This window comes from Taudactylus pleione, unplaced genomic scaffold (assembly GCF_031769625.1).
Source record: "Taudactylus pleione unplaced genomic scaffold, aTauple2 ptg000478l, whole genome shotgun sequence".
NCBI lineage: Eukaryota > Metazoa > Chordata > Amphibia > Anura > Myobatrachidae > Taudactylus > Taudactylus pleione.
Genome location: NW_028284880.1, coordinates 4,482,642 through 4,509,556, shown reverse-complemented (window position 1 = coordinate 4,509,556; position 26,915 = coordinate 4,482,642). Strand labels below are relative to the sequence as shown.

Below are 26,915 nucleotides of genomic sequence, written 5' to 3'. Positions count from 1 at the left end.
AAGACGACGTTCACACTGCCAGCTGGGTGGGACGATATATCATTCATAGAGCCGATGAATGATTTATCATTAAGTGTGTGCTCAGCTTTACTCTTATTTGCCATAAACTACAATCTGCAGAGTGGGGTGTATCTCAGGGCCTGGGAAATCTGCGCAGCAGACGCATGTAGTGATTTTTCATTTCGAAATTACAGCTCTACAAATGAACGTGCGTTCAAATAAAAAAAAAATACAAAAAAAACCCCCAAGAAAAATAATAAATTCACTTTTTTTAATATACAAAAGAAAAAAAAAAAAAAAAACTTTGTTTCACAAAAGGTCAAGACATTATGAAACAGTACATTTTGTGATATTATGCCGGTGGAGTCATTCAAAGATGGAAAAATTACTGGATTTGGTAGGAAGTTCAAACAAGTTGGAAGCAGGTTTAGGAGATCCAGGTTAAGCATGCCCGTTTGGGACGAGGGATATATCCAGGGTACCTATAACAGCATGGCATCTCACTTTTATTACAGTCTACCAGGAGGATCCAGACATAAAGGCCCATGACCCTGCTCTCATCTACGAAGAACAAAGCAACTGAGAATAACTAATGGAGATAAGTAGCAGGTAGAGGACAGACTATCGCTGTACAGCCATGGCCAAAAGTTTTGAGAATGACAACTATTGGTTTCTACAAAGTCTGCTGCTTCCGTTTTTATGCTGGCAATTTGCATATACTCCAGAATGTCATGAAGAGTGATCAGATGAATTGCAATAATTGCAAAGTCTCTCTTTGCCATGACAATGAACTTAATCCCAAAAACATTTCCACTGCATTTCAGCCCTGCCACAAAAGGACCAGCTGACGACATGCCAGTGATTCTCTCATTAACACAGGTGAGTGTTGACGAGGACAAGGCTGGAGATCACTCTGTCATGCTGATTGAGTTACAATAACAGACTTGAAGCTTTAAAAATGAGGGTGAAACTTGAAATCATTGTTCCTCCTCTGCAGGAAACCATGGTTAACAATGAAACACGTGTAGTCATCATTGCTTTGCACAAAAAGGGCTTTACAGGCAAGGATAGTGCGGCTAGTAAGATTGCACCAAAATCAACCATTTATCGGATCATTCAATAGTTGTGAAGAAGGCTTCAGGGCACCCAAAAACGTCTAGCAAGCGCCAGGACCTTCTCCTAAAGTTGATTCAGCTGCGGGATCGGGGCACCACCAGTGCAAAGCTTGCTCACGAATGGTAGCAGGCAGGTGTGAGTGCATCTTCACACACAGACTTTTGGAGGATGGCCTGGTGTCAAGAAGGGCAGCAAAGAAGCCACTTCTCCCCCAGGTAAAACATCAGGGACAGACTGATATTCTGCAAAAGGTACATGAATTGGACTGCTGAGGACTGGGGTAAAAGTTATTTTCCCTGATGAATCCCCTTTCAGATTGTTTGGGGCATCTGGAAAATCACTTGTCCGGAAAAGGAAAGGTGAGCACTACTATCAGTCCTGTGTAATGCCAACAGTAAAGTATCCTGAGACCATTCATGTGTGGGGTTGCTTCTCAGCAAAGGCAAACAATTTTGCCTAAGAACACAACATGAATGAAGAATGGTACCAAAACATCCTCCAAAAGCAACTTCTCCCAACCATCCAAGAAGTGTTTGGTGACAAACAATGCCTTTTTACAGCATGATAGTTATCACTTTTGCCTTATGGCAAGGTGCTCCAAGTGGCACAGGGAACAAAAAACATTGAAATTTTGGGCCCATGGCCAGGAAACTCCCCAGATCTTAATCCCATTGAGAATTTGTGGTCAATCCTCAAGAGGCGGGTGGACAAACAAAAACCCACAAATTCTGACAAACTCCAAGCATTGATTAAGCAAGAATGGGCGGCCATCAGTTAGTATGTTGCCCAGAAGTTGATTGACAGCATGCCAGGGCGAATTGCAGAAAAAGAAGGGTCAGCACTGCAAATATTGACTCTTTTATTGACAATTACATTAAGTTTATGCAAAGCCTTTGACACTTATGAAATGCTTGTAATTGTACTTCAGTATACCATAGTAACATCTGTCAGTATACCATGGTAACATCTGTCAGTATACCATGGTAACATCTGACAACAAGGTCTAAAACCACTGAAGCAGCAAACTTTGTGAAAACCAATACTTGTGTCATTCTCAAAACTTTTGGCCATGGCTGTATATTACACAAAGCTACTCCTCGGCCTCATTGACGATTGTGAGCACCGGTGCTCTGGTAATGTCACTAATGTGTGTAGTCATGATATCAATAACAAGAAATCCTAAACTTTAAAAAGCATTCTTTCCAATGCTCTGCAGTCCTGACATGGCCTAATACAACAACCCTCAGACCGATTAGGCTTTCTTCTGTTTAGAGACATGGCCTAATACAACAACCCTCAGACCGATCAGGCTTTCTTCTGTTTAGAGACATGGCCTAATACAACAACCCTCAGACCGATTAGGCTTTCTTCTGTTTAGAGACATGGCCTAATACAACAACCCTCAGACCGATTAGGCTTTCTTCTGTTTAGAGACAAGGCCTAATACAACAACCCTCAGACCGATTAGGCTTTCTTCTGTTTAGAGACATGGCCTAATACAACAACCCTCAGACCAATTAGGCTTTCTTCTGTTTAGAGAGACAGATGTGTCAACATACATTTAGCCGCCTTGCACGTTAAATAGTCCTTCTACTTGGTTGCGCCGAGCGCGTTTTACTTTGTGAATAAGACGCAGACGCTTGGTGCTACAGAGGCGCACGGGGGAGGGGGCTACCAGTTTTCAGATAGATGCTTTATTCATTTGTATTTTTTTTTTTTTTTTACATTTTACAATCGCATTAAGAAAACCCTTCAATAAAGTTGCAACACATTCTATATAAAAATAAATCACATTTTTATAGTGGAACTTTACTTTTCAAATTTATTAACTTATCACATTTTGCATTATCAATGATTTATAGTATCTACATTTTTTTTGAAGATACGGAAAATTAATTAATTAAATTATAGTGGAGGGGAGGTGGAATGAATTATGGAAGGAGGTTTAAAATTACATCTGAAACTAGTTGGAAATGTATAATGAGTTTGGCGGGACTGGTGGGGAAATCTGAATGCAAGCAGGGAAACTAATTACAGGGGACGGTGGTGGGGTGAATAAGTGACATTAAATACGTATGCATGAGCTGCAATGGACAGTAACATGCACAAAAAGTTAATGGGAAATATAACGCTACTCTTTGGGAGACCAAAAAATACAATTTGAAAATCCAAAAATGGAAACCTACCTCACGTAAGTGGGAGGAACCTCCCAACACCCATTAGATTTATGTCCACCGTGCAGTTTATATTTCTTACTGACCCTTTTCGCAAAACCCTACAGCGAATCTTTACTATCAAAATATACAGAAGATTCCCTTTCCAGGTAAAACAATACTCCCTCGCTGTTACATTCCGCTGTGCAGTTATGGGGATTTTTACCGGTAAACCACAGGCGCACTCCTGTCCATTTTTTAAATGAAAACACAAACTCAGACACCAATTTAGTGTGATGTCCCCGAGGAACAAAGTGCCACCAGGAGCAATAACCGATGGGAGATGTAATTCAAGAGCAGACAGGGAGACTAGAATGAGACCTTAAACCGCTCAGCATTCTGAATGGTTGTAGTGAAGGTTATCACCTTTACTTGGAAAGGAAATCTTTGATTTAAAAAAATCCCATTTGAAAGATCATGTATGAGTAAACATGCTCAATTATATTGACAAACATATCAAGATTAAATTGATATAAATAAAAAAATAAAAAAAAAACCACACAACTTCCATACACATTATAATAAGTATATTATGTTAGAATACAAAAAAAATACAGCTTTTTGAATACATTATCCAAGGCAGCGGTTCCCAAACTGGGTGCTGGAGTGCTGAAGGCAGGAGGTCCAGGACCATATCAGATTTATGGTCAATGCGATTGGTAGCCACCAGTACTGGTTTTGCCTATCATAAAATAGGTGCAGATACAGCACAAACAGAAGCGCAACCCTGTCCACCACCACAGAGCATGATTTACTTACTCATTTAATTACTCTCAATATGAAACTTTTGACCTAGGGGAGGGTGAAAAACATTCTGATACTCTAGGGCGCCGTGAGTCAAAAAAGTTTGGGAACCACTGATCTAAGGCAGAAGATCATTTATAGATTTGCACCAAAGTAAGTTGTGTAAATATATCATAAATAAAAAATAAAGAGCAATGAACCATTGTGAACATTTCTCTGGATTTCGTTTCCAACGGAATGAAGACAGTATCAATGTTGACAAGACCTCGAAGAACAGTGAGGATTTCAGACGTTACAGTGTTGGACTGCAACTCAATATGCAGAATGTTTTTTGGTCATGTAACAGCTGAGTCACTGGACTGATGCAGAAGATCAGGATGCCCTCAGACTAAGAGTGGGGAATATCAACAGAAGTCATGAAGAAAATCTACTTTTAGAAGAAACCACTTCAATGTCTAATACTAGTCAGCATTTCCCAGATCCTTGTGGTCATTCCTGTGTGCCCGTACTGTTACCCTGCTGGGGCAGGATGGTGTGAGGTAGCTCTAGCCTAGCCCAGGTCATGGGCTCAGACTTCTTCATGAAAATCTCCACCTTTGTCGCCGTTAAGTTCACGTAACTTTTTTGAACGTCAATGACCTGGAAAGAACCGAAAAAAGCATCATCAGTGTAAGACGTTAAATCGTTAACCATTTCACCGCTCTTCCCACCCCTTTTATGTAGCCTGTAGCAGCAATTTGGACTGGTCACATAAAATCAATATACTTTGTTTTGTTTTTTCCCCCCCCAGAGACTTGGGGTGGATTCAATTACCTGCGCCGGAACATGTAATGTGAGTCCGCATGTAACCGTTTTAACTCCCTTTGAATTTTTAGAAAACACAATACAATTAGTTTGATTATTACTCTTTACATGGAAAAGACAATATACCCAAAATAGGCAAAATTTAAATGACAAGTAAACTAAAAGCAAAAGTCAGTGGGCATGAGTCAGATCCCCACGCAAATGCCAATGTTTGAGCAAAGACTAAATATTAAAAAAGCGATAAATAAATTGAGTGAGGATATCAGGGGATGGGAACGTCTTCCTTTGTCATTTCTGGGAAGAGCCAATTTGTTAAAGATGGTGGCTATCCCCCGTTTAATATATCCCTTGCAATCTCTCCCTGTTCTCTTGACAAAAGCTGATACAATTAAAATCAATAAGTTGATTCGTCAATTTATTTGGAGGAGAGGCAGAGCTAGAATAGCCCTACGAAAACTTTGCCAACCAAAGAATAATGGAGGTATAAACTTTCCTGATATAGCTATATACAATCAGGCGGCACTTTTGCGACATTTGCGTGATTGGCTGTTTCAGTCCTCAGTGTGTACTAATGTTTCAGTGGAACAAAGCTTTATAGTAGAAAGTGATCTGATCAGCTTTCTTCATCAACATGATCAAGAGATATATAGATCAAATCCGCTACTGTGGACAACTAGAAAGATATGGCATATCTTTCGACATAAGGCTGGATTAAATGCCTATCACACTCTTCATCTCCCATTGCTTCGTAATCCCAGTTTCCTTGATGGCATGGCTGCTCACCCTTTTACACTATGGCGTTTGGCAGGTATAACCAGTATCAAATCTTTTGTTTCAACAGAGGAAAAACGTATGCTTACATATACGGAGGTATCAAATAATTTCCCAATGATAGCCCCGTACCCATTGGCATTTCTGCAAATGCGCTCTTATCTTACATATGTTTTACAGCGTTTCTCTGATAAGGATTGGGATAACACGTTAGACTCTTTTCTGTCTCATCAAGTACCAAACCGGAGAGCTATCTCAGTTCATTATACTTTCTTAAGAGATATAATAGACCATTCAACAATCTCTGGAGGTATGGCTAAATGGTTAATTCATTTCCCAAATCTGACAATTCAGAGATTAGAAAAGGCATTGGAGTTCTCTAGAAGAACTTTGCCTGCCAGCATGTATACTGAATTATTCATAAATGTTTATCACAATGTATATTTATCCCCAATCAGGCGTTTTAAAATGGGATCATCTAATAATCATTTATGTCCACGTTGTCAACAAGAAGAAGCAGATAACTTTCATTGTCTCTGGGCATGCCCAATAGTTAAAAATTGTTGGCATCAGATTCGTAGATATGCAGAGACGAAATTTATAAATTATGGCCCTCATTCAGAGCCGTACGCTCTGAGCAGAGCGCACGCTCTGAATGAGGGCCGGGCTCCATTTTCATGGAGCGTCCTCCTGGACGCTCGTATAGCTGTGGGTCACCACCCACAGGCTATACGAGCGTGCTTTGTGATGGCCGCGATGGTCGAGACCATCGCGACCATCGAAATTGCGAGCCGGAGCCTGCGGTTGAGGTTTTCAACCGCAAGCTCCGGAGTGATTTTGGCTCAATCAGAGCCAAAATCACTCCCACTGACATCACTAGTGATGTCAGTGGGCCGGCTTCTGACGGGAAGCGTTCCCGTGGGAACGCCCCCGTCAGGGAGGCACGCCCACCAAAGGGGGCGTGCTGTCAATCAACATTGACAGCACGCCCCCTTTGATCGGACACAACGAGCGAAGGACTTTCCTTCGCTCGTCGCGTCTGGCGCATGCGCACGACAGAGCTCCCTCCGTCGTGCGCATGCTCAGTCCATAACATCGACCCACTTGCGAGCGGACAGCCGCTCGCGAGTGGGTCTGAATCAGGCCCTATGTCCCTTTTACTCCTGAATGGGCAATATTGGGGGTTTTTGACCCGGAACAGCGAATGACCTCAGAGAGTAAGAAATTATTGTTGATCATGAGCGCGGCAGGCAGGAAAACCATACTACAAGGATGGTTGGATAGCTCACCTCCCCAATGGTCTCTGTTTATGACAAAATTATATTTTATTTTCAAAATGGACTGGATAGAGACTCTGATACAAAAAGAAAAAAAGGTGGAACGTTTCTTTTCACTATGGGAAACATACATAGACACACTTCCAGATGCCACAAGAAAACAAATACACCATAGCTTGAAAAATACCACATGGTATCTCACAAGATTAGCGGTAGATGATCCTCCTATTAATATTAATACTATTTAGAGGGATGGTTTGGCTGTTTCTCTCTCCGGGTCAACAATTTTGTATTGCTTTATTATAGTAAATAGATAAAAGCAAAAGACGAAACTGAAAGTTTGTTCTTCAATTTGAAAGATATGTTTTCAATTGTGTAGATGTAATTTATAAGGATGGAATTTGTTCTTATATCATCTGTTACATATGATTTTAAATTGAATATGATCTGGAACAAAAAATGTTTTGTATTCTGAATGCACAATGTCTCAATAAAAAAATGTTTTGTATTCTGAATGCACAATGTCTCAATAAAAAAATGTTTGAAAAAAAAAAAAAAAGAAGAAGATTGAGCAATTGCTATCCATTGCGCGAATGCGCTTATGCTCACTCAGAGGATTCATACACAAAATGAGTGACAGGTAGTCCAAGGTTGGGGGGAGGTAACGGGAAAGGAGTGGTGACTAGAGAAACGCAGGCATGACGGTAGCGTTTAAACACGATTATCAGGGTGTGCATAAATTAGCCACTGCGTCCTTGCTCGCAGCAGGAGAGCCCTCTATGTGTTTGGAGACCCGCGGCGCAAAGACTTAAAAGGATGATGGCCGCCTGATCTGTGTTCGATGTTTCCGGTCTTGTGCGCGAGTGGTGGATGTGAGATGCACTCATTGGGCGGCTCCAAGCACTGGACGGCAAGTGACTCATTAGCATATTTTCGCAATGGCGATCCGTGAGAGATGGCATTTGCCTGCGGATTTGAATCAGGCAGAGTGAGTGAATGAGTGAGCGAGTAGCCATCACCAAGATGGAGTTTTTGGCTCTAGCATTGGAATCAGCCCACATTTGAAGATCGCAAAAGCAGCATTCTAATACAGTGCCTTGCAAAAGTATTCACCCCCTTGGCTTTTTACCTTTTTTGTTACATTACAACCTGTCATTTTTTATTTTTTTTTATTATTGGAATTTTAGGTGATGGATCTGCACAAAATAGTCTAATTTGGTGAAGTGAAATGAGAAAAATATAATATATAAAAAAATCTTTATAAATAAATTCTGAAAATTGGCATGTGCATATGTAATCACCCCCTTTGATTTGAAGCCCCTCAAAAGTTCTGGCGCAACCAATTACCTTCAGAAGTCACATAATTAGCAAAATGACGTCCACCTGTGTGAAATCTAAGTGTCACATGATCTGTCCGTATAAACACACCTTTTCTGAAAGGCCCCAGATGCTGCAACACCACTAAGCAAGAGGCATCACACCATGAAGACCAAGGAGCTCTCCAAACAAGTCAGGGACAAAGTTGTTGAGAAGTACAATTCTGGGTTGAGTTATAAAAAAATATCCAAATCTTGGATGATCCCCCCGATGCACCATCAAATGGCAAGAACGTGGTACTGTAACAAACCTGCCAATAGAGGGCCCCCACCAAAACTCACAGACCGGGCAAGGAGGGCATTAATCATAGAGGCAGCACAGAGACCAAAGGTAATCCTGAAGGAGCTGCAGAGTTCCACAGCAGAGACTGGTGTATCTGTGCATGTGACCACAATAAGCAGTACACTCCATAGAGCTGGGCTTTATGGAAGAGTGGCCACAAAAAAGCCATTACTTAGTGATAAAAATAAGAAGACACGATTTGAGTTTGCCAAAAGGCATGTGGGCGAGTCCCCAAATGTATGGAGGAAGGTGCTCTGGTCAGATGAGACTAAAATTTTACTTTTCGGCCACCAAGGAAAACGCTGCGTCTGGTGCAAACGCAACAGATCCCATCACCCCAAGGACACCATCCCCACAGTGAAACATGGTGGCGGCAGCATCATGCTGTGGGGATGTTTTTCAGCAGCAGGGACTGGGAAACTGATTCGAGTCGAGGGAACGATGGATGGTGCTAAATACAGGGATATTCTTGAGCAAAACCTGTTCCAGTCTGCCTGTGATTTGAGAATGGGACGGAGTTCACCTTCCAGCAGGACAATGACCCGAAGCATACCGCTAAAGCAAAACTCGAGTGGGTTAAGGGGAAACATTTAAAAGTGTTGGAATGGCCTAGTCAAAGCCCAGATCTCAATCCAGTTGAGAATCTGTGGTCAGACTTGAAGATTGCTGTTCACAAGTGGAAACCATCCAACATGAAGGAGCTGGATCAGTTTTGCCTTGAGGAATGGGAAAAAATCCCAGGGGCAAGATGTGGCAAGCTCATAGAGACTTATCCAAAGCGACTTGAAGCTGTAATTGCCGCAAAAGGTGGCTCGACAAAATACTGACTTTAGGGGGGTGAATAGTTATGCACGCTGAAGTTTTCTGTTATGTTGTCCTAAATGTAGTTTGATTCACAATATAAAAAAAAAAAAAAAAACACAACTTCACAGTGGTAGGCAAGTTCTGTGAATGACATGATGCACACCTTCAAACAATCCATTTTAATTCCAGGTTGGGAGGCAACAAAACATGAAAAATGCAAAGAGGGGTGAATACTTTTGCAAGGCACTGTACATAGGTTTTCATTATAAAATTTGCACTCTACAATGAAAAAAGTTTTTTTTGTTTTGTTATTTGCGCTAGTTTGTAGTCGTGAATGAAGGAAACAAAAATCATAATAATATGGATAGCCCAACAAGGTATACATTTTTGAAAAATTAGAAAATCTACCACAGCAAATGAGGGATCAGCAAGTTTATTTAGACTAGGATCTGGACCCCTTCCCCTTCACACAGTGTAATTATTCTGAAAATATGGGGGGTGCGCGCCAGTCCCTTTCTTTGCCAGGGGGTGCTTGGACCGTTAGATACACCCCTGGGGCCAATGTAGTGTTTTATTCCTGTGGAGGCCAATATGTGTGTTTTTTCATAGGCCACGCACACCGTATCGCCGGATAGTGAACGACAGAATTTTCATATTTTGGCCTCTATTCACCACCACAATGGCTTTGAAATGAAACAAACAAGATGTGATTTAACTGCAGACTTTCAGATTTAATTTGAGGGTAATTACATCCAAATCAGGTGAACGGTGTAGGAATTACAACGGTTTCTATATGTGCCTCCCACTTTTTAAGGGGCCAAAAGTAATGGGACAAACTAAACAATCCTAAATCTAACTTTCACTTTTTAATACTTTGTTGCAAAACCTTTGCAGGCAATTACAGCCTGAAGTCTGGAACGCATAGACATCACCAGACGCTGGGTTTCATACCTGGTGATGCTCTGCCAGGCCTATACTGCAAATGTCTTCAGTTCCTGCTTGTTCTTGGGGCATTTTTCCCTTCAGTTTTGTCTTCATCAAGTGAAATGCATTCTCAATCAGATTCAGGTCAGGGGATTGACTTGGCCATTGCATAACATTCCACTTTTTAGCCTTAAAAAACTCTTTGGTTGCTTTTGCAGTATGCTTCGGGTCATTGTCCATCTGCACTGTGAAGCGCCGTCCAATGAGTTCTGAAGCATTTGACTGAATATGAGCATATAATATTGCCCGAAACACTTCAGAATTCATTCTGCTGCTTTTGTCAGTAGTCACATCATCAATAAATACAAGGGAACCAGTTCCATTGGCAGCCATACATGCCCACGCCATGACACTACCACCACCATGCTTCACTGATGAGGTGGTATGTTTTGGATCACGAGCAGTTCCTTTCCTTCTCCATACTCTTCTCTTCCCATCACTCTGGTACAAGTTGATCTTTGTCTCATCTGTCCATAGGATGTTGTTCCAGAACTGTAATGGCTTTTTTAGATGTTGTTTGGCAAACTCTAATCTGGTCTTCCTGTTTTTGTGGCTCACCAATGGTTTACATCTTGTGGTGAACCCTCTATATTCACTCTTGTGAAGTCTTCTCTTGATTGTTGACTTTGACACATATACACCTACCTCCTGGAGAGTGTTCTTGATTTGGCCAACTGTTGTGAAGGGGTTTTTCTTCACCGAGGAAATAATTCTTTTGTCATCCACCACAGTTGTTTTCCGTGGTCTTCCGGGTCTTTTGGTGTTGCTGAGCTCTCCGATGCGTTCTTTCTTTTGAAGAATGTTCCAAACAGTTGATTTGGCCACACCTAATGTTTTTGCTATCTCTCTGATGGGTTTGTTTTGATTTTTCAGCCTAATGATGGCTTGCTTCACCGATTCCAAATGCAAATGTCACACCTAGAATCAACTCCAGACCTTTTACCTGCTTATTTGATAATGAAATAACGAGGGAATAGCCCACACCTGTCCATGAAATAGCTTTTGAGTTGATAGTCCCATTACTTTTGGCCCCTTAAAAAGTGGGAGGCACATATAGAAACCGTTGTAATTCCTACACCGTTCCCCCGATTTGGATGTAATTACCCTCAAATTAAATCTGAAAGTCTGCAGTTAAAGCACATCTTGTTTGTTTAATTTCAAAGCCATTGTGGTGGTGAGTAGAGGCCAAAATATGAAAATTCTGTCAATGTCCCAATATTTATGGACCTGACTGTATATATAAATAAAAGTAAAAAAAGTTAAATAAAATTAATAATAATAATGTTGGTGCTTCCTGCCTAAGCAAAATGAACCCAGAGGTTCCCAAACGCTGTCCTCAAGGCTCCCCAACAGTTCAGGTTTTAGGGATATCCATGGTTGAGCACAGGTGACTTAATTAGTACCTCAGCCAATTTGATTTAACCACCTGTGCTCAGCCATGGATATCTCTAAAACCTGAACTGTTGGGGTGCCTTGAGGACCGCGTTTGGGAACCTCTGCCTTAGTATACTGTTCAAGTGGAGCCACTGTACGTAGAAATATGTATTGCCCAAACACCACTTCAATACCTCCACTATAAATGAAACTGAAATGGTCACCTTATCATTTGAACATACAAACCATAACATACGTGTAGCGTTTGTTAGACAAATGTGAGCCGAACACGCAGCACTTACCCCCCACAATTGTAGGTTCTGCTTAAATTCCTTCTCGCCCTCAAATACGATCTGAATATTAATCTAGAAAAACAAAGAGAGTTCTAGTGAGCCGGATACATGCACGGATGCTCTCTTCCTTGTTCTCAGTTTGCTAATTATGTCACTGCAGAATAACTGTAATTAAATGGCTTTAAAATTATATAACCCTTTCCATGCTGATGAGCAGCAATTGTTTCAGACCAAACTGCCAAAGGTTCTAGTTTTATAGAGGTGATGGCACATGATGATGATCAAATAACAAAGTACACTTGAGTAGCAGCGCTGGGCTCAATTTACCCTCTATACGGATATGAAAGCACTAAAAAGGTACTTAGTTTTTGTTTAACAAAATAATTCCTATGATTGGAACTTGTATTTTGGCTTAGTGGTGCCTTAGAAGCTTTAACACATTAATGCATATTATACAAAAACAAATTCCTACTAAATAGGTCAAGTAAGGACGTGAACGCCCACACAAGGAAGAATAATTCAGCATGTGTGATTGTAAGTTTTCCAAGTATGGCCCTCTTACCTTTATGTCTGTCTGTTACTACCCAGTTTGGTTCTATTAATGTTATTACCATTTGTAAAGAGCAACGGAATATGCTGTGCTATATAAGAAACTGTTATTATTATTATTAATAATATTATTATATAACATTATAAAAACAGTAAGGAGAACAATGGTCATGCCTGCCTAAGCTATATATGTTATACAGTGCATCCGGAAAGTATTCACAGTGCTTCACTTTTTCCACATTTTGTTATGTTACAGCCTTATTCCAAAATTGAATAAATTAATTTTTGTCTTCAAAATTCTACACATAATACACCATAATGACAACGTGTAAAAAGTTGTTTTTGAGATTTTTGCAAATTTAAATAAAAAACAAAACTAAGAAATCACATGTACACAAGTATTCACAGCCTTTGCCGTGAAGCTCAAAATTGAGCTCAGGTGCATCCTGTTTCCACTGATCATCCTTGACATATTCCTACAGATTAATTGGAGGCCACCTGTGGTAAATTCAGTTGTTTGGACATGATTTTGAAAGGCATACACCTGTCTATATAAGGTCCCACACTTGACAGTGCATGTCAGAGCAGAAACCAAGCATGAAGTCCAAGGAACTGTCTGTAGACCGGATTGTCTCGAGGCACAAATCTGGGGAAGGGTACATAAAAATATCTGCTTCTTTGAAGATCCCAATGAGCAAAGTGGCCTCCATCATCCGTAAATGAAAGAAGTTCGGAACCACCAGGACTCTTCCTAGAGTTGGCCAGCCGTCTAAACTGAGCGATCGGGGGAGAAGGGCCCTAGTCAGGGAGGTGAGCAAGAATCCGATGGTCACTCTGTCGGAGCTATAGCATTCCTCTGTGGAGAGGGGAGAACCTTCCAGAAGGACATCCATCTCTGCAGCAACCCACCAATCAGACCTGTTTGGTAGAGTGGCCAGACGGAAGCCACTCCTTAGTAAAAAGCACACGGCAGCCCGCCTGGAGTTTGCCAAAATGCAACTGAAGGACTCTCAGACCATAAGAAACAAAATTCTCTGGTCTGATGAGACAAAGATTGAACTCTTTGGCATGAATGCCAGGCGTTATGTTTGGAGGAAACCAGGCAACGCTCATCACCAGGCCAATACCATCCCTACAGTGAAGCATGGTGGTGGCATCATGCTGTGGGGATGTTTTTCAGCGGCAGGAACTGGGAGACTAGCCAGGATAGAGGGAAAAATTCATGCAGCAATGTACAGAGACATCCTGGATGAAAACCTGCACCAGAGCGCTCTTGACCGCAGACTGGTTCATCTTTCAGCAGGACAACGACCCCAAGCACACAGCTAAGATATCAAAGGAGTGGCTTCAGGACAACTCTGTGAATGCCCTTGAGTGGCCCAGCCAGAGCACAGACACAGATCTGAAAATGGCTGTGCACCGACGCTTCCCATCCAACCTGATGGAGCTTGAGAGATGCTGCAAAGAGGAATGGGCGAAACTGCCCAAAGATAGGTGTGCCAAGATTGTGGCATCATATTCAAAAAGACTTGAGGCTGTAATTGCTGCCAAAGGTGCATCAACAAAGTATTGAGCAAAGGTTGTGAATATTATGTACATGTGATTTTTTTTAAATAAATTTGCAAAAATCTAAAAAAAAACGTTTTACACGTTGTCATTATGGGGTATTGTGTGTAGACTTTTGAACACAAAATGAATTTATTCCATTTTGGAATAAGGCTGTAACATAACAAAATGTGGAAAAAGTTAAGCGCTGTGATTAATTTCCGGATGCACTGTTATGTATTTATTACTATTTAAGCTCCACCTAATGGTCGGCCTGATGGCAGCCAGGTTTGGATTTTATAGGATTCCAGAGTAAACTTCCCAATACACCCTGGGTAGGTGATAGTGCATGGCACCATTATAGATTTCCTCATGGTCCACTACAAAAAGGTGCTCTATATCCTCCCCTTAGCACAGCATCAATGGTAAAATCTGATGTCAGTCCTGAATTCGCTTATGATTGTTTGCACTTCATTAGTTTGTATTTTAATTGCATTCTATTTGTTTTATATCGGTTTTACCAAACTTCTATAACTACAATAATCACCCTACTTAAGATCTTCACATCTAGATTGGATTTTTGAAAAGCAGGAGTGGTTAAGCTGTCTGTCAACTTATGCTCAGGCCAAAGGGGAGTGTATAGAGAGGACAAACACTTGTGCAGTCCTTATCCAGGACGTTCATCACAGTACAGTTACACTTACCACTGTGCTGTTGGCCTCTACGTAGCTAAGTTCAGGGACAGAGTTTTTTGCATAGATGGAGATGGTGACTCCGCTGCCAGTCTGGTGCCAGTCATGTCTACATGGAACAACCTTTTTACCCTGTAAACAAAGAGAATTAACTTTATCAATGTCTTCCATGTACTTTGCATCGGCATTGTGGAAAGATGAGGGATAAGAAAGTCAGCAAACTTTGTAGTGGTTTACAGAAGGAAGGGGGCACACTGCATACTTCACTCAGACATAGCAACTAAAAAATAAACATGTTAATAAAGAAAATGTTTTAAAAGTTCCAAGATGTTGGGGAGACTTTAAATGTTTCCAGAAACCCCTTCAAGAACAGAGGTGAGTAACTCCTTGTAACAAGATGAGGCCATCATGACCTTGGAAAGATGCATTTAGGCTGTAGGACACCCTTCTTTATTAATCTGTATTTAACAGTGCTGTACTGTAATGCGTCAACCATATATTTATTATACCCATTGTAAAATTCATACAGGTTGCCAGATGAGGTTGCATACACTGCTACTATAGTGTAAACATGCCTTTTGTTTGCATACTTAATATGCCACTTGGTTGTTGCAGGTAGCAAGCATACCATGGAGCTAGGGGAAGAAAACCAAGGGCGCTAGTCTAATAGGTGACAGTATACAGTACAATAGAACTGTCGCTATAAAAAAAAAAAAAAAAGGGTGTTGTGCCCTTTAAAAATCACAATGTGGAGCAAAAAAATGTATAAGGCCTAAAACCTTACCAGATAGCGCTGTTCAATTGATTGAGATACAATTCATATAATAAATTTATTCCCATAAAAAATACAAACTCATACATCAACATATAAAAATGCCAGCAACAATAAATAAATCTTCTCATAAAAAACAATAATACACAATCTATATATTAATGTGCTTAATTTCAACAATAAACATGTATAAGGACCTTGGTCCTAACTAGCAGCAACCAGGAACAATCTGTGTTCCAATGAACACCTGAAGATTCTGCAGTTTAATAGGCAAGATTTGTTTAGAGCCAGCAGCTATCAATGTTCCTTTTCACAACTGATTAGTATACCAAAAGAAAAAAATGGCAAAATGGTTTTTGCGTAGAGACAGTTAGTCAGTATAAATAATCCAGGAAATAATAATAATAAAAAAAAAAAGATATATAACCATACAATTCCGGCTTCACTGATTGGTTAGTGCAGTTAGTAAGCGCTTATGGAGTGATGTTAGTATTTGAAAACATGCATGTTATAGCAAGCAGCCATTTGGAATCCCATTTCGTTCACCCCATATTGGGTATAATACTCTCTGCTGCTGTTCCACAGATATAAAAAAAAATAAAAAAAATGGTCAATTGTAACCATGCAGTCCTCTCTCCAATTCCTTAATTAGCGCTATGACAATTGTCAATATAACTTTACCGCCTCCACCATCAAGGTGCTATGTGTAACGCGTTTCTCCGCCTAGTGTGCACCATCAGCGGCTTCATCAGACACTCCATATGTACCTCTATATCAATATTTATACCCAGTTCTATTTTCTCGTTTGAACGGGGTTTGCGCATGCGCTGTATGCGCTATGCGTTCCAAGCCTCTCTATGGCTATCCTCTATTCACAGAGTGCGGCGGCCATCTTTAAAAATCCAGTTCAGCGGCCATTTTAACACAAATGCACTGTTTATTTTGTATTACAGGCCTCTCTTTAAGAGTGCAGCGGCCATCTTTGAAAGAACATAGTTTTGTTCGGCGTCCATCTTGGATATATTCCAAGACTCCTTTTGGAATTACTTCATTTTCATAATCATATAAACGAATCATATAATATGCAAGTCTTGCTTTCATTGATTTTAGACTCTATATTTATTTAAAAAAGGGGAATATGCTTATAAAGAATTATACTAATACCCTTAATATACATTTTTAAAATGCAAAAAATATGAGATATGGTAAGAACTTACCCTTGTTATCTCTATTTCTACGAAGTCCATAGGGTTCCACAGGATACCTTGGGGTATAGGTGTGACGTCAGTCGCAGGGCACCAAAGAGTTAAGCTTTCAGCCTCCCAGGATGCACTAGGTCCCCCTCCTATACCCCGCCCCCGGGCCAAGGCACCTCAGTTAGTTACCAAGCCATAGGCCGGAGGAGGAGAAGGAAGAGAGAGAACAAAGATCTGGACACATACAAGAATCAAATTCTCACCAGAGGGAGACGGAAAACCGGTGACCAGAGCAAAGCCCATCTGCAGCACAGGTGCGACAGGGCAGGAGTCCTGTGGAACCCTATGGACTTCGTAGAAATAGAGATAACAAGGGTAAGTTCTTACCATATCTCATATTTTCTACTTCAGGGTCCATAGGGTATCCACAGGATACCTTGGGGATGTCCCAAAGCAGTATCCTTTAAGGGTGGGGACGCTCCTGTGCAGAAAGGAGAATCCGCCGCCCGAAGGAAGCATCCTGAGAGGCAAAGGTGTCAAACTTGTAATACCTCACGAAGGTATGGACAGAAGACCACGTAGCAGCCTTGCAGATCTGAACTGCCGAGGCACCACGTCGAGCTGCCCACGAAGGACCCACAGACCTAGTGGAATGAGCCTTCAGAGAAGGAGGGACCGGTAGGCCTTCATGAAGATAAGCTTCAGAAATAGCCATACGGATCCAGGCTGCCAAAGTTTGCTTTGAAGCAGGCCAACCCTTTTTACGGAAGCCATAGAGGACAAACAAAGCGTCCGACTTCCTAAACGAAGAAGTGCGGTCAACATAAGTCCTTAAGGCCCGCACAACATCCAAAGAGGCCTCACCCACGGAAAGACCCGGTGAGTTAAAGGCCGGAACAACTATTTCCTCGTTAACATGAAACTGGGAAACAACTTTGGGAAGAAACTCGGGCCGAGTGCGGAGCACTGCCCTGTTCCCATGAAAAACCAAGAAAGGGGGTCTACAAGAAAAAGCCCCTAACTCAGAAACACGTCTGGCCGAAGCAATGGCCAGAAGGAAAACAGTCTTAGCTGTTAGCCATTTAATATCCACTGAGCCCAGTGGTTCAAACGGCGGTCCTTGGAGAGCCCTCAGGACCACAGCCAAATCCCAAGGCGCCACAGGTGGAACAAAGGGCGGCTGAATACGGAGAACACCTTGCATAAAGGTGCGCACATCCGGGATTGTAGCAATCCTACGGTGAAACCAGACAGATAGGGCCGAAACCTGTACCTTCAAAGAAGCAAGGCGAAGCCCATGATCTAGTCCCGCTTGCAGGAAGGCGAGAATCCGAGACAGACGAAACTCCCGCGGTGCATAACCTCTCGGTCGACACCACTGGAAGAACGTATGCCACACGCGATGGTATATCCTCGCGGAAGACGGTTTCCGAGCTCGTAACATGGTACGCACCACAGAGCTGGAAAACCCCCGGGACCTCAGCATGGCCGTCTCAACAGCCACGCCGTCAAAGACAGCCGAGTCAGGTCCGGGTGAAGACAAGGACCCTGAGACAGAAGGTCCGGTCGTAGCGGCAACCGCAGAGGACTGTCCACGGACAGACCCTGAAGGTCTGAGAACCAGTGCCGTCTGGGCCACGCGGGAGCTATCAACAGGAGCGTCCCTCCTTCCTGTTTGAATTTCTGGATTACCCGTGGAAGAAGGGAGACCGGAGGGAACAGGTATGCGAACCTGAACGTCCACCGGACGGACAGAGCATCCACCAGAGACGCCCCTTCGTCTCTTGTGCGAGACCCGTACACCGGCAACTTGTTGTTGTGCCGGGACGCCATGAGGTCGATTTCTGGAAGACCCCACCTGTCCACCAGTAGTTGAAAAACGTCCGGGTGCAGGGACCATTCCCCTGGATGAACGTCCTGGCGACTTAGAAAGTCCGCCTCCCAATTTAGCACTCCCGGGATGAAGACCGCTGATATGGCCGGAAGATTGCGCTCCGCCCAAACCAGGATCCGAGAGACCTCTACGAGAGCCGCCCGACTGAGAGTTCCTCCTTGCCTGTTTATGTAGGCCACGGTGGTAGCATTGTCCGACTGGACCTGCACCGGGTGACCCTGGAGAAACCGCTGTGCCTGCAGGAGAGCATTGAAGACCGCACGGAGTTCCAAGATATTTATTGGAAGCTCCTCTTCTGTAGGCGTCCACCTGCCCTGGAACAAGTGTGGACCCGAAACTGCTCCCCAGCTCCAAAGACTGGCGTCCATTGTCAACAGGACCCAATTTGGAACCCAGAACGGACGTCCCTTGTTGAGGTGGGTCGTCTTTAACCACCACGGAAGGGACAGGCGAACCTCCGGGGTGAGCACAATCGTCTGGAACTTCAGAGACTGAGGCAGCCCGTTCCACTTGGACAGGATCAGGTGCTGCAGAGGTCTGGAGTGAAACTGGGCGTATTCCACCATGTCGAACACCGACACCATGGAGCCCAGTAACCTCATCGCCGAGTGTAAGGACACCCGGCGGCTGTGCAGACACCTGCGCACCCTTGACTGTAAAGCAGAGATCTTGTCCTCCGTCACGAAGATCCTTTGCTGTCCCGAGTCCAATAAGGCTCCAAGATGCAGAATCCTCCGAGACGGGAATAGAGTGGACTTCTGCCAGTTGATTAGCCAGCCGTGCCGTTGCAGCAGTGCAATGGTCAGGTCCAAGTGGTGTAACAGGAGCTCTGGAGATCCTGCCACCAATAACAGGTCGTCCAAGTACGGCAACATGCGGACTCCTTGCAGCCGCAGAGAAGCCGCCATGACCGCCATCACCTTGGTGAAAACACGTGGTGCTGTTGCCAGGCCAAAAGGTAACGCCCGAAACTGGAAGTGGTCGCTGCGGATTGCAAACCTGAGGAACTGTTGATGGCGCAAAAGAATAGGGACATGCAGGTAAGCGTCCTGTATGTCCAATGACACCATGTAGTCCCCAGGTTCCAGCGCCAGAATGATGGACCGTAGGGTCTCCATCCGAAACTTCGGGACCTGCAAAGACTTGTTGAGTGCTTTGAGGTTGAGAATCGGACGATATGACCCATTGGGTTTCTGTACCAAAAATAGATTTGAATAGAAACCCTGGCCCCTCTGGGAGAATGGAACAGGCACTATAACTCCAGCCTGGAGCATAGTGTGCAATACCTTCCGCAGCTCCGTAGCCTTGTTCCGGTCTGATGGTAGACCCGTGGTGAAGAATCGAGCCGGGGGTCTGTGCCGGAAGGAGAGGGCGTACCCGTGGGAGACCACCTCCAGAACCCAAGTGTCTGTCGTAGTGAACGACCAACACCGGGAGAACTGCAGCAGGCGGCCTCCCACCCTGGGATCCCCCAAGGGGAGACCCGGACCGTCAGGCCGCAGGCTTGTCATCTGGCTTGGGGGCCGGACGTCTGGTACTCCATGCCTGTTTCCGGGGCTTGACCGATTTCTTAGGGCCAGCCTGTCGAGGAAACGACTGTGGTTTGGGCCTGCCCTGGGCCCTAGATGACCGAAAGGACGATGGTCCAGAACCAGAAGGAGCAGCGGCCGACGGGAGACAAGCAGATTTGGCTGCCGCCAGCGTGGCAACAATCTTATCCAGATCCGGACCGAAGAGAACTTCTCCGGTAAACGGCAACGCTTCCAGACCTTTCTTGGAATCTGCGTCCGCCTTCCAGGATCGCAGCCACAAGGTGCGACGAGCAGCTACCGCTGCTGAAGAAATTCTAGACACCAGAGTACTAATGTCTAGAGCCGCCTCGTTGATGTAGGTGGCCGAATCACGGAGATTGCCAATCAACTCCGCCTGTTCGGCCGGACAGTCGGTTTCAAAAGAAGCCTCTAATGAATCCGCCCAGCGCTCCATCGCTCTGGCAACCCAGCAAATGGCCATAGCCGGCCGTGCTGCCCCCCCTGCAAGGGAATAAGCGGACTTCAGGCAGATTTCTACCTTGCGGTCCGTAGCATCCTTAAGGGAGGACATGGATGGCATCGGCAATGTGGCACTACGGACAAGACGGGTCACGTGAGAATCCACCTGTGGAGGGGATTCCCACTTAGCAAAATAATTATCCGCGAACGGATAAGCCACCGCCAGGCGTCTCTGCGGCTGGTATCTTTTGCCAGGTTGTTTCCACGCCTCCTCTAAATGGTCCACCAACTGACCCGAAAGAGGAAAGACTGTGGCATCGCCCTTCACATCTTTGAAAAAGGCATACTTAGATTTAGCCGCTGGGGGAACTTCGTCCTCAATCACCAAGGCTGTGCGGACCGCCCGAATAAGTCCAGGAATATATACTTTGGACTTAGCATCAGCGTCCTTAGTATGGAGAGGTTCCTGATCGTAAGGATCCAGAATCTCCCCATCATCAGACGTCCCTTTGTCATCCTCATAAGGAGCGGACAGAGACGCCACCGGCCTTTTATGAGGCCGCATCACAGACACCCCTTGCAACACATCCGACAAGTGCTGTACAGAACTCGTCAGGGAGTTAACCCACGCTGGCTCCTGAGAACCCGGGAGCGGAGAAATAGGGAGACTGTGGGGTACCACCAATTGTCGTGGGAACCCCTGCATGGGTGACGACACCACAGACTGCTGGGACAAACCCATCGGAGTAAACGCGGGCTGCGGAGCTAACTGGCCCACTAAAGCTGTTAACGCCTGAGCGAAACAAGCCCAGGGCGGCTCCTGTACCGGTGCTGTAACCGTAATAGGCCGCGCCATGGACAAACACTGCCGGCAAAGGCCCTCCGCGCTACCCTCCCCCTCCGCTAACGGTACTTTGCACGTGGTACACTGTAGCCGGAGGGGAAAATCACTTTCAGACATGATGGCACCACGTATGTGACCTCTCTCACCAATTAAGTATTAAATAGGCGAGAGACCACCCTGCAGCACCGCACCGCAAGGGCTTTAGCAGAAAGAACAGGGACAGTAATAAAGCTGACAGTTTAGAGAAGAAAAGTTACAGGCAGCGCTAGCACAGTCACATACAATGCAGAGAAATAACAATTCCTGCACTAACAGCGCTGATCACTCAACTACACAGACACAGGGCCTGGTAGGACACAGCGCTGCATACACAGACCTGAGCCACAGCGGAGGAGAGGTATGCGGGGGGAACGATGCTTCCTTCCAGACTTCCAGCAGCGTTCACCATGCGTTGCAGAGAAGATGGCCGCCGAGGAGCAGAGAGAAGCTGGCCTGGGGGAGGAGCGCTGACACAGGACCAGTCAGCACAGTGCAGAGAGGGCTGTGTGCAGCGGGGGAGGCGCCGGCTGTGAGACAGGGAAGGCGCGCTCCCCTGGCATGCATTTAACCCCTGGGACGCCGCAGCGCTACCGCTCTGCTGCAGTCCACTGTCCCAGGGGGTAGTGGAAAGCGCAGGTTCAGTACCTGGCTCCACGCTGCAGCCAGTCCCCAGGGAGCCCCCTGCCTGGGGACTCAGGACCATGTGACCAGCGGGGACCCACCGCGGGACCCCGCTGCTTACCTTTGTCCCCCTTGGATCCGGCCATGGTCCGGAACATCTGGGGTCACCGTTAGCTGTGACCCCAGATGCTCACCAGCATCCCCGGATCGGTACCGGCGTTCTGGTACCGGCGGGGGTGTAGGGAAGACAGCATGGACGTCAGGACTGATTGTCCATGCTGTACATCCAGATGTGCAGCCACAGCTGCACTGAAGAAAGCTTCAGGGGCTCTTCTAGCCCCCACTCCGACAGGTGCACCCGACGCCGGCCGGGCACCAAACTAAACTGAGGTGCCTTGGCCCGGGGGCGGGGTATAGGAGGGAGACCTAGTGCATCCTGGGAGGCTGAAAGCTTAACTCTTTGGTGCCCTGCGACTGACGTCACACCTATACCCCAAGGTATCCTGTGGATACCCTATGGACCCTGAAGTAGAAATAGATAATCCTTCTGATCTATTGCATAGCAACACCCATTATAACAGCCTTTATAGGCTGAAATAATGAATCTCAATAGTATACTGTCACCATCGTTATCACACAAAATAATATATAACAGAAAGAACAACCACTTAATATGCATACATGAATAAATAAGCATTCAATATTGTGTATTTAGTTTGTTGATTTATTACCCTCTCATGCTGATTCCAGACTCTCATATACAATGTTTAAACCTCTATTTCTATTGCCAGATTATCCTATCTATTACCTATGTAGGAGGGAACATCTAAACACTATTCAATTCAGGTTTTAGGCCTTATACATACCATGGAGCTGCAGCCTGCTTTAGCAAACATGCTGGAGCCAGACATCACAGTGTGCCCGTAAATTTAAGCTAGCCCTTTGGTAAGTGAGAACATCTAAGTTTAAAAAGACGACACAGATAGGTTCATTGTCCTGGACAGTGCAAGTGTGTGATATGGCTATAATTGCACATGGTTCCTAAAGCATCTGTGTATGGTGTGAACCTACCAAAAGCAGGAAGACCTAGAGCTCTATTCCAACCAGGTGGGTAGAGGAGTTAAGTGTGGCTTAGTATCTGGAACAAAGACACTGGTAGGTATAGGAATGTGGTGAAGCCCCTGATATAATCCCATTTTTTGCTATTATGTGCTGTGTGTATTTCTATATAATTGAGGGGAGAGTCTTTCACCCTTATTTAGCTAGGTGATTTGTTTAATCCTCACTGAGGTGCCAGGAAGGCCATAACGATGCATAAAACTGACCTACGGGCCGACCAGTTGGCTGGCAGGGTAACAGCAGCTAATCAACACCTTGGGGAACCCTTGCACACCTTATTGACCAGGGACCCATTTTCCAGTTTTGTGCGGTTTTGGTTACCTGGATTTATGTTTTCATCCCTTAGTCAACCAAAGAAAATTTTCTATTAATATCTCAAGACACAGAAGGGTTTCATCTGGTAGCTTATTGAAAAACATACACTTTACATCCATTAAGAAAAACAAACAAAGAAACCAGTTTAGTGACAGCTGGCCGCACAGAGGTACATTCTCCCCCATGGCTGTGGTCTGCATTACTGTAATGTGTATGGTGGGGAGAAGCAGATTTTTTTTTTTCTCATAACTTCTACTTACGTCATCTTTCTTAATCCATAAATGTGTTCCCTTTAAACATCCTTCTTGAGACAGAAATGTATTAAAATCAGAGGTTTTCCTCTTACAGCAGCTCCAATATTTCATCCTAAAAAGATTCAAGAAAAATAAAACCTAAATTACCAACAAAGTATAAATAACACTGGCCCCACTGTAGTCAGAGAAAAAATGTAGTTCCCAGTAAAACGCTAGTACTCCACTCTGCTGTGCAATCGAATGCAGGGTCCTCTGTACCCTTTGCACCTATGTATAAGTAAATCATTGAAGGGTAAAACGACCAATATGCCATGGTTGTGTCCTCTCAGCAGTAATGTACTGACGACTGAGCAGGCAGAAGAGTACTATAATGTCACTATGGGCCTGATTCATTACGGGTCACTATTGCGATCGCGTACGCAGACTTCCGATTGTCGCATACTGCACATGCATCGAAGTGCGCCTGCGTGCGTTAGCATTGCAATTGCTCAGCGATCACGCAAGAAGATATCGCAGAGTGAGTGACATCAGGGCAGCGTTTGGGGACAGGGGAGTGGTTGTAAGAACGAAGGTGTGCATGTCTTTTTAAAAGCAGTTACTTGGGCGTGCAGAAAATATGAGATATGGTAAGAACTTACCCTTGTTATCTCTATTTCTACGAAGTCCATAGGGTTCCACAGGATACCTTGGGGTATAGGTGTGACGTCAGTCGCAGGGCACCAAAGAGTTAAGCTTACAGCCTCCCAGGATGCACTAGGTCCCCCTCCTATACCCCGCCCCCGGGCCAAGGCACCTCAGTTAGTTACCAAGCCATAGGCCGGAGGAGGAGAAGGAAGAGAGAGAACAAAGATCTGGACACATACAAGAATCACATTCTCACCAGAGGGAGACGGAAAACCGGTGACCAGAGCAAAGCCCATCTGCAGCACAGGTGCGACAGGGCGGGAGTCCTGTGGAACCCTATGGACTTCGTAGAAATAGAGATAACAAGGGTAAGTTCTTACCATATCTCATATTTTCTACTTCAGGGTCCATAGGGTATCCACAGGATACCTTGGGGATGTCCCAAAGCAGTATCCTTTAAGGGTGGGGACGCTCCTGTGCAGAAAGGAGAATCCGCCGCCCGAAGGAAGCATCCTGAGAGGCGAAGGTGTCAAACCTGTAATACCTCACGAAGGTATGGACAGAAGACCACGTAGCAGCCTTGCAGATCTGAACTGCCGAGGCACCACGTCGAGCTGCCCACGAAGGACCCACAGACCTAGTGGAATGAGCCTTCAGAGAAGGAGGGACCGGTAGGCCTTCATGAAGATAAGCTTCAGAAATAGCCATACGGATCCAGGCTGCCAAAGTTTGCTTTGAAGCAGGCCAACCCTTTTTACAGAAGCCATAGAGGACAAACAAAGCGTCCGACTTCCTAAACGAAGAAGTGCGGTCAACATAAGTCCTTAAGGCCCGCACAACATCCAAAGAGGCCTCACCCACGGAAAGACCCGGTGAGTTAAAGGCCGGAACAACTATTTCCTCGTTAACATGAAACTGGGAAACAACTTTGGGAAGAAACTCGGGCCGAGTGCGGAGCACTGCCCTGTTCCCATGAAAAACCAAGAAAGGGGGTCTACAAGAAAGAGCCCCTAACTCAGAAACACGTCTGGCCGAAGCAATGGCCAGAAGGAAAACAGTCTTAGCTGTTAGCCATTTAATATCCACTGAGCCCAGTGGTTCAAATGGCGGTCCATGGAGAGCCCTCAGGACCACAGCCAAATTCCAAGGCGCCACAGGTGGAACAAAGGGCGGCTGAATACGGAGAACACCTTGCATAAAGGTGCGCACATCCGGGATTGTAGCAATCCTACGGTGAAACCAGACAGATAGGGTCGAAACCTGTACCTTCAAAGAAGCAAGGCGAAGCCCATGATCTAGCCCCGCTTGCAGGAAGGCGAGAATCCGAGACAGACGAAACTCCCGCGGTGCATAACCTCTCGGTCGACACCACTGGAAGAACGTATGCCACACGCGATGGTATATCCTCGCGGAAGACGGTTTCCGAGCTCGTAACATGGTACGCACCACAGAGCTGGAAAACCCCCGGGACCTCAGCATGGCCGTCTCAACAGCCACGCCGTCAAAGACAGCCGAGTCAGGTCCGGGTGAAGACAAGGACCCTGAGACAGAAGGTCCGGTCGTAGCGGCAACCGCAGAGGACTGTCCACGGACAGACCCTGAAGGTCTGAGAACCAGTGCCGTCTGGGCCACGCGGGAGCTATCAACAGGAGCGTCCCTCCTTCCTGTTTGAATTTCCGGATTACCCGTGGAAGAAGGGAGACCGGAGGGAACAGGTATGCGAACCTGAACGTCCACCGGACGGACAGAGCATCCACCAGAGACGCCCCTTCGTCTCTTGTGCGAGACCCGTACACCGGCAACTTGTTGTTGTGCCGGGACGCCATGAGGTCGATTTCTGGAAGACCCCACCTGTCCACCAGTAGTTGAAAAACGTCCGGGTGCAGGGACCATTCCCCTGGATGAACGTCCTGGCGACTTAGAAAGTCCGCCTCCCAATTTAGCACTCCCGGGATGAAGACCGCTGATATGGCCGGAAGATTGCGCTCCGCCCAAACCAGGATCCGAGAGACCTCTACGAGAGCCGCCCGACTGCGAGTTCCTCCTTGCCTGTTTATGTAGGCCACGGTGGTAGCATTGTCCGACTGGACCTGCACCGGGTGACCCTGGAGAAACCGCTGTGCCTGCAGGAGAGCATTGAAGACCGCACAGAGTTCCAAGATATTTATTGGAAGCTCCGCTACTGTCGGCGTCCACCTGCCCTGGAACAAGTGTGGACCCGAAACTGCTCCCCAGCCCCGAAAACTGGCATCCGTTGTCAACAGGACCCAATTTGGAACCCAGAACGGACGTCCCTTGTTGAGGTGGGTCGTCTTTGACCACCACGCAAGGGACAGGCGAACCTCCGGGGTGAGCACAATCGTCTGGAACTTCAGAGACTGAGGCAGCCCGTTCCACTTGGACAGGATCAGGTGCTGCAGA

The 26,915-nt window shown here is 45.2% G+C and overlaps 1 protein-coding gene across 1 annotated transcript in view; it reads right to left on the bottom strand.

The window, feature by feature from the left end:
• Positions 1–257: 257 nt before the first annotated feature.
• Positions 258–26,915, bottom strand: part of CHORDC1 (cysteine and histidine rich domain containing 1) — a 46,360-nt gene continuing 19,702 nt past the window's right edge. Inside the window, exons 8-11 of the mRNA XM_088449047.1 lie at positions 23,877–23,982; positions 14,838–14,957; positions 12,049–12,111; positions 258–4,712 (exon numbers count right to left, since the gene is read on the bottom strand). Of these exons, the coding sequence (XP_088305173.1) occupies positions 4,563–4,712; positions 12,049–12,111; positions 14,838–14,957; positions 23,877–23,982 (439 nt within the window). The 3' untranslated portion in view covers positions 258–4,562. The remainder of the gene's footprint in view (positions 4,713–12,048; positions 12,112–14,837; positions 14,958–23,876; positions 23,983–26,915) is intronic.